This window comes from Oreochromis aureus, linkage group 13 (genome assembly GCF_013358895.1).
Source record: "Oreochromis aureus strain Israel breed Guangdong linkage group 13, ZZ_aureus, whole genome shotgun sequence".
Classification (NCBI taxonomy): domain Eukaryota; kingdom Metazoa; phylum Chordata; class Actinopteri; order Cichliformes; family Cichlidae; genus Oreochromis; species Oreochromis aureus.
In genome coordinates, this window is record NC_052954.1 from 7156176 (window position 1) to 7168185 (window position 12010).

General features: G+C 43.3%; 1 protein-coding gene across 1 annotated transcript in view; it reads right to left on the reverse strand.

Moving 5' to 3' along the window:
- Nucleotides 1-12010, reverse strand: part of thada (THADA armadillo repeat containing) — a 115703-nt gene that overhangs the window by 100603 nt on the left and 3090 nt on the right. The window contains exons 10-21 of the mRNA XM_031741117.2: nt 11008-11231; nt 10159-10874; nt 9831-9985; nt 9601-9756; nt 9360-9467; nt 9155-9278; nt 7337-7482; nt 6981-7209; nt 6766-6901; nt 6534-6670; nt 6269-6400; nt 5812-5972 (exon numbers count right to left, since the gene is read on the reverse strand). Coding sequence (XP_031596977.1) covers nt 5812-5972; nt 6269-6400; nt 6534-6670; nt 6766-6901; nt 6981-7209; nt 7337-7482; nt 9155-9278; nt 9360-9467; nt 9601-9756; nt 9831-9985; nt 10159-10874; nt 11008-11231 — 2424 coding nt within the window. The remainder of the gene's footprint in view (nt 1-5811; nt 5973-6268; nt 6401-6533; nt 6671-6765; nt 6902-6980; nt 7210-7336; nt 7483-9154; nt 9279-9359; nt 9468-9600; nt 9757-9830; nt 9986-10158; nt 10875-11007; nt 11232-12010) is intronic.

The following is a 12010-nucleotide window of genomic DNA, read 5'->3' on the forward strand; positions in this document are numbered from 1 at the left end:
TTTGAGTGAAAACCTCTTTCCATCAGCAAGATATTCGAAGATGAAACGTGGCTGGATCTTTCAGCATGACAATGATCCCAAACACACCGCCCAGGTAACGAAGGAGTGGCTTCATAAGAACCATTTCAAGGTCCTGGAGTGGCCTAGCCAGTCTCCAGATCTCAACCCCACAGATAAATCTTTGGAGGGAGTTGAAAGTCTTGGGTCTGGGCAACACAAACATCACTGCTCTAGAGGAGATCTGCATGGAGGAATGGGCCAAAATACCAGCAACAGTGTGTGAAAACCTTATGAAGACTTACAGAAAACATTTGACCTCTGTCATTGCCAACAAAGGGTATAACAAAGTATTTAGATGAACTTTTGTTATTGACCAAATACTTTCTTTCCACAACAATTTGCAAACTAATTCTTTAAAAATCAGACAATATGATTTTTCTGGATTTTTTTTCCTCATTTTGTCTCTCATAGTTGAGGTATACCTATGATGACAATTACAGGCCTCTCATCTTTTTAAGTGGGAGAACTTGCACACCTGGTGGCTGACTAAATACTTTTTTGCCCCACTGTAAGTAAGCTTGTGGGATCTCCTCCTGTCCCTTTGTTAAGGTGTAGTCCAAATTCATTCTTTAGGAAGCCCTAAAATGAAACTCAAGACCCCACACCACCTTTGACAGGTTTTTATTCCATTGTGGGAAACTGAGGAGAAACTCTTTTATTTTTAGAATTTAGATTTTCAAATAAAGCATTGCAAAGTAAATATTATGTACAAGAGAGCAAATATAGGGAGATGTCAGACAATGCATTCCGTGTTTGTGTGTGAGACTGCGCGTGCATGCCTCTCTGCCTGTCCAGGGATGTGGGTGTGTTTCCCTCTCAGATGCAGAGCAGGCCAAACACATGGTCTGCCTCCTCTGTGTAAGCAGTGCTCTGAGCTCTGAGCTCCCAGCTATGCCAAATATGCTGTCAAACTCCAGCTGACCAGCTACTTTGGTGGTCTGTCTCAAACACACACACACACACACACATCTTATTGCAAACTTTCAGGTGTTGGAGATTTAATTTTGAATGGATAAGGACGACATTCAAGTCTACACTCAATTTTTTAACAAAAAAAAAAAAAAAATCTAGAATCTCTCATTTACACAAGCATTCAAATCCTTAGATGTTGCTCCAAGTTGTAGTCGGGCATGTCCTGTTTGCTTTCATAACGTGACTGGGGGCCACGTGTGACAAGCTCAATTGATTGCACATAGTTTAGAAAAGGGTGAATTGTGTGTATGCAAAGCCACCATTTCACACTGCATATTAGGACGCCTGTGATAAAAATAGCCATAAATCAGGGTAAATGTACCAAACTACCAGCGTTTTGGCTAAAGTTGCCTCTCTAACCAAAGCGGTGAATGGGTGATTTTTCAAAAAATCAGCTGTAGTGGTTTTTGACCTCGCCTGCTTCTCCTTTTTTGATCTGATGGTAAATAACATGTTCTTCTATTCCAGCTGTATAAGGCTGATTGGCAAACAGCTTCTAAATTAATTACATCCACCTTTTGGTATTTTTAAATATATCTCAAAACTCAAAATATTAAATAATTTGAAAATTGGGGAAATCTGAGATGGGAAAAAAATGTGAACTTTACAACGTAAAAATACTTTCTGAAGCGACAGAGCAGCAGGACAGCTTCCCAATTTCTTTACATCTTGTTAACAAAAACATCTTGAAAAACTTCAGAAAGTTGAAAAGGTCTCAACCTAAACGCTTAGTCATAAAAATAAATTGGACAGGAATTAAAAGAAATCACAGCATCAGTGCCAGCTGCTCCTGTTACCATGGTTTCACCCACAACAACAGTGCAGAGCTGCTAGCCAGGCCGACAAGGATGTCACACAGGATGCTGGCGAGGACCACAGGAGGTGTCGAGCTCGCACACGTTTTTGGAAGGAGTTGTTTCGGTCACACAAACACTACACACATGCATGTCATCACTGCGGTAGGGCAGCAAGACTTTGTATGCAGAGACTTCGGCAGATCCAACTTTCCAAACACTTTTACAATCATCTCACTGTCAATGTGAACAGATTCACTATCGATGTGTACACACACACACACACACACACACACACACACACACACACACAGAGTGTGGAACTGATGACAACTGAATAAAGACAGAAGAGCTCAAGTTCAGATTTTCCTTTTGTCTGCCTGCGTTTGTTAAATAACTGCTTATATAATAAGCCATACAGAATGACATCATCACCTGTTATCTCATCAGATAATGTGACGTCTGTGGCTGTGACATCAGCACCCAGTCAATTTTAGTGATCTATTCTTTACAAGAAAAGGATTGAAAAACTTGTAATGTGTCACATTAAAATCTGCAAAAGGATTTTACTTCATGGCACATGATTTGGCAAAAACTGTATCCAAATACTTCATTTACAAGATTTTAATATATAAACTCGCCATCTTCTCTTCATGTTTATGCCAATTTCTGACCTGTCCATCTGCCACCATTATACAAGTCTCATCTTACACAGAGGATTTAATTTACAGATTAAATTTTGAACGACACCACCACAAAAAACATTTTCCAAATGTGAGATTTTTCCTTTGGGATTACTTGGATCTTCATCTACACCCTTCCCACATCACCTAGATTTAAAATCAATGTAACAACAATGAAAAGAAAAACATTGCACAATCTTACAGAGTTGCGAAAGCGTCATGAAGCATACGAATGAGAAAAAAAAAGTACAACTAGAACCAAAGTGTGAAATCCACAAGCTGCTTTAGAACACACAGTATGCGCCACAGATTGCACGCAATTGTTGGCCAACACTGCTCAAGATGCTGCAGGTTAACCTGCAGTCCAAAACAAAGAAAAACCACCCATTCAGCACATAATAGCCTCTGATCCTTCCTGCTTTCTCTCTCAGTGTAAATACACTGTCAACAAGCAAACAAACACACACACACACACACTCATTACCCCCTACACAGACAAACACAGCCTATGTCTGGTACCGTTGTTATTATGGACGCTCACATGCTGAAACACTCAGACAACTATTCCTGTCTGTGTGTTTGTTTGTCTGTGTGTGTGTGTGTGTGTGTGTGTGTGTGTGTGTGTGTGTGTGTGTGTGTGTGTGTGTGTGTGTGTGTGTGTGTGTGTGTGTGTGTTGTTTGCAGTGCTCTGTCTTTCCTGCTGGTGGTGGAAGTGATTTGGAAAGAATGCAGTGGAAAGGGAGAGGCATCGTGGCCGTTAAACCAGCGGGATTGGGCCTCAAATGAAAGCGCGGTGCTAACGAGGGCGGATGCTAATTGAAGGGCCTCCTGCTGTGGGGGTCTCACACACACACACACACACACACACACACACACACACACACACACACACACACACACACACACACATTCACAGCATTCCTTTCTACAGAATTCACAGTATACACACACATAAACTGTATAGCCGTACACTGTTTTCCTGGGGTTTTTTTGAACTCGTACTGGGATAGTAGAGTGTAAACAGCTTTCTAGATCCCAGATGAGACCCCAGTGGAGTCCACATTCGGGTCAGGCGTTTGTCTTTGTACATTGTATAAAATCAGTAATAACAGGGAGGGCTGCCCTATCCTTGGCAGCACACTATAGTAACATAGCTTAGCTGTTACAGCTTGGTTAGGCTCGTTAGTCATCCCATACTTTCAAAATATGACTTCAAAGTATTAGGAATAGTGACATGACAGAGCTGAGATGTGGCAGCAGTGTTTGAGGACGATCTGACACACATCCACAGACCCTGACATACAATTAATACCCTGGAGCGAGCAGAGCTTAGGCTATTTTAAATGTCATTTCTTCTACAGGTTAACTACAACAGATAGTTTAAGAGGTTTATGCAGTTCATACTGACATGTAGGGATGCACTGACTAATATCAATGCTCGTCTTTCACTACATTCACAGTCTGGATAATTCTGAAAGATCACTGTGACAATAAAAACTGAAGGTTTTGGCAAGATAACTGCCTTGTTTGCATGTAGGTGCTACCCAGTTTGCAGACCACATCTACATGCTGTAGTCCTTTAGCAGTTTTTCCTCCCTTCCACTTTGGGCTGTTTAACATTTATTCAATTATTCATAAAATCAGCCCCTGACTGTCGCCAATAAGTTCCTGTTCTTTGGAACATCCCTACTGATTTGAGTGATTTGAAATCCAACATCAAACATGATTTAGATTTATAAAACATTAAATTATAAAACATATGACCTATAATGTTAATTTTTAAGGTAAAAGCTGTTCTTAAAATCTATGTGTGAATGTATGAAATATTCTAGTTTTTCACTGGCAAGAAATAATATAAAAAAGACTGAAGCTCACGTCTTGTTTTCCCAGACATGACTTAAGCCTCGTCTTTTTTGCCAATTTTTTCTTCAAGTCCATGACTACAATTAATCCATGTCTGGGAAACTGGGTGATAGTGTTTGTCTGACTCTTAATACTTTCCCACTTCCACAGCTTGTTTCTGTTATTGCACCCAGGTGCATTGGTTCTAACTGGTAACGATGCAACAGTCTGACTCAATGTTTCAGGTAGTTTGGAACAACAATGGAGCATTATGTTAATACAGACGAGTGGGATATGTGGGGCTTTGAATACAAACAGGTCACTGTAGTACTCAGACTTAGCTTTTTTTTTTTAAAGGGACAGTCTGATTATTAGAAAAGTATACCAGACTATTACCAGCTTATCTTTTACACACGCTCAGAATAACTCCTAAAAATCCACTGCTAGTAATGACACCTCCAGTTTGCACTGTGTGGCTCACAGTTCATGCTTGCCTGCTAGCAGAATGAGGTAACAGTGCCCTGTATGAATATGTTACACTACTGAGCGCACTCTTCTATATCATTTACTGTGTATAACAAAAGTTAGTAAGCTAACTGTAAATTAGCTACACTGCACAAAACACGTGATGTGATAAAATAATTACCAATGATGAAATTTGATCCCGAAAACCCAATCACTCCTCCGTGGATGCTCACCTGATGTCAGTCAAGTTCCAGTTTTGCCAGACAGGCTTCATCTGATGAAACTGGAGGACTAATGCTAGCTACCGTTAGCTCGCCTGCTAGTACAAACATATTGCTCGATACTCGATGTAGAAGGTAGCTGTCTAACCTTAGCTTATTTGCTCACCTGTGCTAATTGTGCTAGCAAAATACTATCTGAACCACAGCATGTTTGCTTGGTTGTCCTCATTTCAAGTCTGTTTTTGAATAAATGGTCTGAGTTCAAATCAGTGACTGACTCATTCTAAGTTACTGTTAGCTGGTGTTCCTCATTTCCACCGAAAGGAACAGAGACTGATATTAAGGGAGCTCACTCAGGAAACATGACATGCTTTTAATTTATGCAAAAAATTCTACCTGCATCAAACAGAAATCCCTCCACAGGTTGCAACTGAGAGTCAGGAAGGTCTATTATTACTTACATTACAAATCATTCAGACATTATAACTTAAAAAATGTCTAAAATTTAAAAACTGTCACATTTAACTACCTTAATTATTAATTATAGCTTTGAATGAACAATAACTTGATGTTTTACATCACTGACCCTGGCCCATAACCTGTTAATCAAACTTCTATAAAAAAAGTTAACAGTCAGAACAATTTTATTTTCATATTTTAGACAACAGTAATAAACCTAACATGCTCAACTACCCTCTGTTGTGTATGAGATAAAAGCAGTAGTAGGATGCGAGCAGTGTATGCGTTGGTGTGTTTAGTAGTCTGGGGTCTCACCTGTTGCTCTGTGATGAGCCCGGTGTGCGTGTACATGTTGTCATTGGTGTAGTGCAGAGGCAGGCTCTGACACAGCTGTCCGAGCAGCATGGCCACTTCCTTCATTGTCCGCCAGCAGCACACCAGCACCATCTGGGCTGTCACCCTATAGCCCTCACCACCTACAGCCAGCACATACACGTGGAGGGCAAGGTTTGGTTGTCTTATTAAGTAATGTGGCAAACTAAACCTCAGAAACAGAAAGTCTCATAATATGCTCAAATTCAATATTTATGTTCATGTTTGTTACACATGAACACCATTCAGTTTTCCTTATGACAGTGAAGTTGCACTTGTTGCACTTGCAGAGTCCAGACTGTGCATCATGTGAAGTTACCACATGAAACACTTCCCTCACCAGGAGATCACAGGTATTGCACTTACAAGAGCAAAGATACCAAGGAAATGTTTACATTACCTGTGTCAAGTGATGGGGTCTGTGTGTGACTGTCCCCCTGCTGTGTGTCCAGCTCTCTGGCGCTGGTGAAGAAGTCATTGGTGTCCCTGGGCTGAATCTCCTGCAGGATCTTCTGCAGACCTGCTGAGGTCTCTGTCCAAAACACAAACAAGGCAAGCTGGAGTTTCTCTATTTGTGTTCCAGGGTTCTTGTAATTTCAGCAACTGTTTTCCTGATGAATTGTAGTGTAGACTTGTAGTTATACTGCACATAGAAAGACGAAGACCTGAGTCATTATCCATGGGGATGAGTCCTTCTGGAGAGGAGCTCTGGACTACAGGGGAGACCACGTCAGACATCCTGTAGCACACAGCAATCAGCTCTGACACCAGAAATCTCCACTGCTCGGTCTGACTCAAGCTCCTAAACACACACGCGCACATATATACATGTAATTATTCCATGATAAGAGATTGTTGCTAATTTGAATATTGTGTAGATGCAATTCTTGTCCTCACTCTGTGTTTAGATGTTGCAGGACAGCAGTGATGCAGTGAGCTCTGCCGTAGAGAGGAAAGGAAGCAGCTGCCTGCAACAGAGACGCCTCTGCCCTCGACACCTCAGACTGCAGGCAGCGCAGCAAGAACTGAACCACTGAGGACAGAAAGCAGCAGTTCAACATGCGCTATACGCACACGAAATTCTGAGGCTGGTCTGCGAACATGGATCTCACCTGCCAGAGTGTTGAGCTCCAAAATGAGCATATCAGAAGCCTGGGCTGGTATGGAGAGAGGCTGGTAATCGAGGCCTTGCTGCTGGGCGCAGTGCAGCAAAGACTGGCTCAGGTGTGGCTGCGGGAGCAGCAGGTTGAGGAGGTGGGCAGCTGTAACGCTGTCAAAAGGTTTGGTGCTTGTACTAAGGTCCAGAGCAGCCTGAAGAATGGAGCGCATCCTCTCAGGCACCTGGAAACAAAGAGACCAGAGATCAACGTCTGCACTAAACAAAAACAAGAATTACAAAAATCTAAGAAAAAAAAAGTTTTTTTGTGTTTGAAGTAACAGAAACTTTTATTTAGACGAGTGTCAGAACCTCAAGTCCAACAGCTGATGGTGGGAGCTGCTGTATTAACGACGAGGCGAGCTGTTTGACTTCCAGGAAATTGCTGGCGACACAGTAGAGGACGTTCTGAGCATATGTAGAGGTCACAACTTCGCCGAGGGCGAAAACATCAGGCTCTGAGAAACAGAGAGGCAGAGGTGAGAAAACACAGGAGGGGACAGTCCGTGACAACAGGCAGAGTATGCAGCTGACGCAGCTGGAGCACCAGGCTGGCATCAAAATAAAGAGGCTGGCCAGCACCAGACAAGCTGCTGGTTCAGGCACATACATACATGCATTGTGCCAAGAATCACTGTTACTGCGTCCTTGAACACAGCTCTCAAATCCAAACTGTTTCAGCATATCAGAGCCCAACACCACCATCTTTCCGTTTTACCACCTGAAACAGTTTATTAAAAGTTGAGTCTCAGATGGCAGTTTAGCCATAAGGAACTTTAAGGGGCCTCATTCTGGTTTTCATTCGTTTCTCTTATATTTACACTGTTAGAATGATGAACGCTCATGTTAAACATAGCCCAGGTTTTAATTAATGAGGTCAATGTATGAAAAAGTAGCCTCGACTGCTCTAAAAGCTCCTTTTTAGACATTATGTATGACATCACTGAGATCCCACACCAGGGGTCGGCAACCTTTCTGATGATGAGTGCCATCTAAAATTTCCTCAGAAGTCAATGTGCCGTATCAACTAATGCATTAGCAATACATTTTGTTTGCAGATGTTGGCATAGTGCAGATCAGCTATTTTTTTTAAAAAGAAAGAAAGACACTTTTTATCAATAACAAGAACTTCATAACAGCAAATGAACTGCACAACAGAAAATGCAAATGCTATTTATGGTCTCCTCACAACAATGATAAGAAAAATAAACTGGGGAAATATTGGATGTTTGTTAATACAGAGACACACATGTTAATGTGATCTCTGGTCTCCCACTCAGAGACACAGGTCTCCGAGTGTCCAACATTCAGACAGCTACCTGAGGACACTCATGTGAGAGAAAATCTGCTCACACAGATATGTAGAGCCAAATACTGTCAATAAGGCCTCTGCAATGTTCTCAAGACAGTGAAACTTGTCAGGTGGTGATGTCCAGCAGGTGAAAATGCAAACTCCATGAACACGCACAGCTGTGGATTCCAGCTGCGTTTGTAGTTCTGCAAACGAACTGTATCCGTGTATTTCCGCAGTGCTGATGCTGCACTGAGCGGACAAAACTGCGAGCTAGCAACATCTCTCTCACAGGCAGGCTAAGTGATTTTTAGCCAATTACAAGCTGAATCTGGTAGTTTGGGTTGTTAGATAAGATACCATCATTAAGAAGCGGCACAACTAATGTGTCTATGCGACCTAATTTGCGATGTGCACCGCTGGCCTGGCCATTTATTTTTTAATGCACCTTTCAGATTAATTCCCTGCATGTCGTGCCATCAGTTAACCCTTCGCATGCCAGCTATGGCATAAGCGCCCAGGGTTGCCGACCCCTGTCCTATACAGTCCTCTCAGCTCTAAGCACAGCACTCACTTTCTTTCTACAAAGGCGGCTCGGTTAGAGGGAGAAGAGTTAAAACAGCTGGTTTCAGATGAACTGAGAAGCTGTACCAAGGCCCAGTTAGAATAATAAGGATTATTTTGAATTCTGAATCATGCAAAGCTATTTGGGATCTTGAAATAAGGCCTCAAATCCTGATTAACATGCATGTAATCCTTGGAGTCTAATACAGCATATTTACACATCAGTGATGTTTTAGTTCAGTGAGCAATTGGTGACTAGCGATCAGCTGATGTACCAGTGCTAAAGCTGAAGAGCTGACCCAGCAGACCCAGTAAATGCAGAGACATGAGGCATTTAGAAAAAGAGGCTCCGGGGAGCAAAACCTCCAGCAGCCTCTCACACAGCCAGCGCAGGAATGCCTGCAACAAGACAAATAAATTCATCAGGCAAAAATATCAACACTATTGGAAAAAAAACAAAACGCAGTGTTTGAGTTTTACCTTGTACTGATGTAGAGTGTGTTGGTCTGTGTCTCCCTCCTCCTGGTCTCTCTTCTGGCTCAGTCTCTTCTGCAGCAGCTGAGTGCTGTCCTTCACCCTGCAGAGCAGCTGTGTAGCAAAACATTCAAAGTGTCATTAAGTGCCGATTTTGATGTTTCCCTCCACATGAATCCACAGTCTGCTTTGCTCAGCAAAAACATTTCCAAACATTACAGACGGCCTCAGGTGTAAGGCTGCTAACCTTCTTTAGCAGGCTGACTGTTTGCTGTCTGATGCCTGGTGACTGGCTGTTGAGGTTGGGCAGGAGAAAGTGGCGGATCAGGTCCATTTCCTGTGAGGTCAGAACCTCTGTGCTGCGGTGGCTCTCACACACCAAGCCCAAAGCATCCATCCTTACCTGAACAGGGAGAGATAAATGCATAAGAACACTTGCAACACTTGCATCTGCTTTGAGGACATAGATAGACTTACCTGATCATGTTTGTGTATCAGAGCTTGTTGGAGCAGGGGCAGCGGCACTAGTCCTCCCCACAGACCACTCTCTGTGGACGGTATGACTCCCTGGGCCCTGGCTGCCCGTAGGCACGTCATCAGAGCGCCTAGAGCTCCTCTGCTGCCTGCAGAACCTAATAAGAACAGCAAAATAGCAGAATGACATTATGCCCTATTATTTGGGACTATAATATACTCTTTGACTGCATTCATAACACTTTATCGAGCTGAGAGACATTAATATGCATTTGAGAAATAAGGGTTGAGTGAAAACAGTTGCCGATGTAAAGGACATGCAAGTCTTTACCTGTGGGTGGCATGTCCTGCAGGGCCTGCACCATGTGTGCCAGACTGGAGGGGCTACAGCGTAGCAGCTTGGGCAGGAAGTAGTCCAGGATGTACGTTGTTTGGTCCAGCCTGGATCGGCACAACCCATGTAGCAGAGGAGTTACCCACGTCTGGTGCCAGCGCTCCATCCAAGCCTCCGTCTCTCCCGCTGCTGCACCAGCCTCACTCACCAGCTGTGCCTTGTGGCTGACAAACAGCCTTTCCAGTAGGTCGCTGGCATACGGAGCTAAGGTCTGGTCACCCATCAAACCCAGGAGACATGAAGGCAATTGGGGCTGGATGTTAAGCAGATACCCTGCCCCATAGAGCTCCACCAGGCAGCCTAAGGAGCCAAACTTCCCCCTCATATGCCACTCAAGCCCTAGTAGGTTATGAGTCAGGGCTGTGATGTAAGGATCCTCAGTGGGGTCAGAGACAGACGGGCTGGTGTGCTGATGGATGAGGAGGTGGTTGCGGAACAAGGACCGGGTTTGGTGGCGGACACCGTCCAGCGGATGCTCCCAGTGGGAGTAGATGTGCTCCAGCAGGTGTCGCTGTAGGTCAGAGCCTCCACTCAGGGACTGCTGGAGGCTGGGAGGACACAACTGCGTCTGCCCCTGCAGGCAATCCAGGGCAGCCCCACTCCACAGGGTCAGGACCCGAGCCACCACCATGGCTGTACTCGACTCCTTTATACTATTGAAAGGAAAAAAACAAAAGCAAAACTTAAAATAAAAGTTGTAAACTGCATCCTAGCACACTCCATTTCATCAGAATCTGGAAAAATATGTGAATTCAGAATGCAGACTGGGTATCAGAGCAGAGCTACCTAACATCCAGATCCAGCAGCGTGTTTGGGACCAGCAGCAGCAGCTGTTCCCACTGTGGCCCTGGTAGGGCACCCTTCCAGCTCAGCATAGCAAGGGCACCGTGACACAGATACAGAGAGACACCCGGTGGGCGTCCACTGCTGCACAGACCCTCACACCTCTGCTTGAGCCACTGAGGAGCCGAATCCAAATCCTGCACAGAGCTACGCAGCAAACTGCACACCTACACAAAGCATAAAAGATCCTCTTTATAGCCAGAATCTATGATTTAATTACTTAATGCAGTTCACAAACATAAATAGATTGCAGTAAAATAAAATGTCTAAGTAAGTAAGTAAAGTTTATTTATTAAGCGCTTTACATAGACAGGCAGTCACAAAGCGCTGTACACAAAGATTAAAATAAATAGAACGTTAAGTAACAAAACAGACAATATACACAATATAAATGTTCAATGTAAATAAAATTATATTAAAAAAAACTAAACAGCGTTGATCAACAGAAAGCTTGTTTAAACAGTTTTTAACTGCTTTTTAAAGGATTCCACAGAGTCAACCAAACGTAGCTGTGGTGGTAGACCGTTCGACAGCCTTGGTGCCACAGACTGAAAGGCTCTGTCCCACTTTCATCTTCAAACTCTGAGCCTGTGAGCGGAGACAACGAGCAGCAGTGTCGTTTGTAAGAAGCTTGGATAAATAATCTGGGGCCTGGCCATTTAGTGCTCTGTATGCTAAAACGAGTTTTAAAACTAATTCTAAAATCAATTGGGAGCCAATGTAAAGAATATAAAATAGGAGTAATGGGAGCACGCTTGCTAGAACGAGTTAGTAGTCTGACTAATGCATTTTGTATAGACTGGAGGCGAGAAAGCGATGACTTGTCCAAGCTGGTAAACAGGGCATTACAATAATCTAAACACGATGACACAAATGCATGAACAATTTTTCCAGTTCAGCTAAGGACACCTTAGCTGAAAGGTCATATGTTTAGAAATGTTCCCTA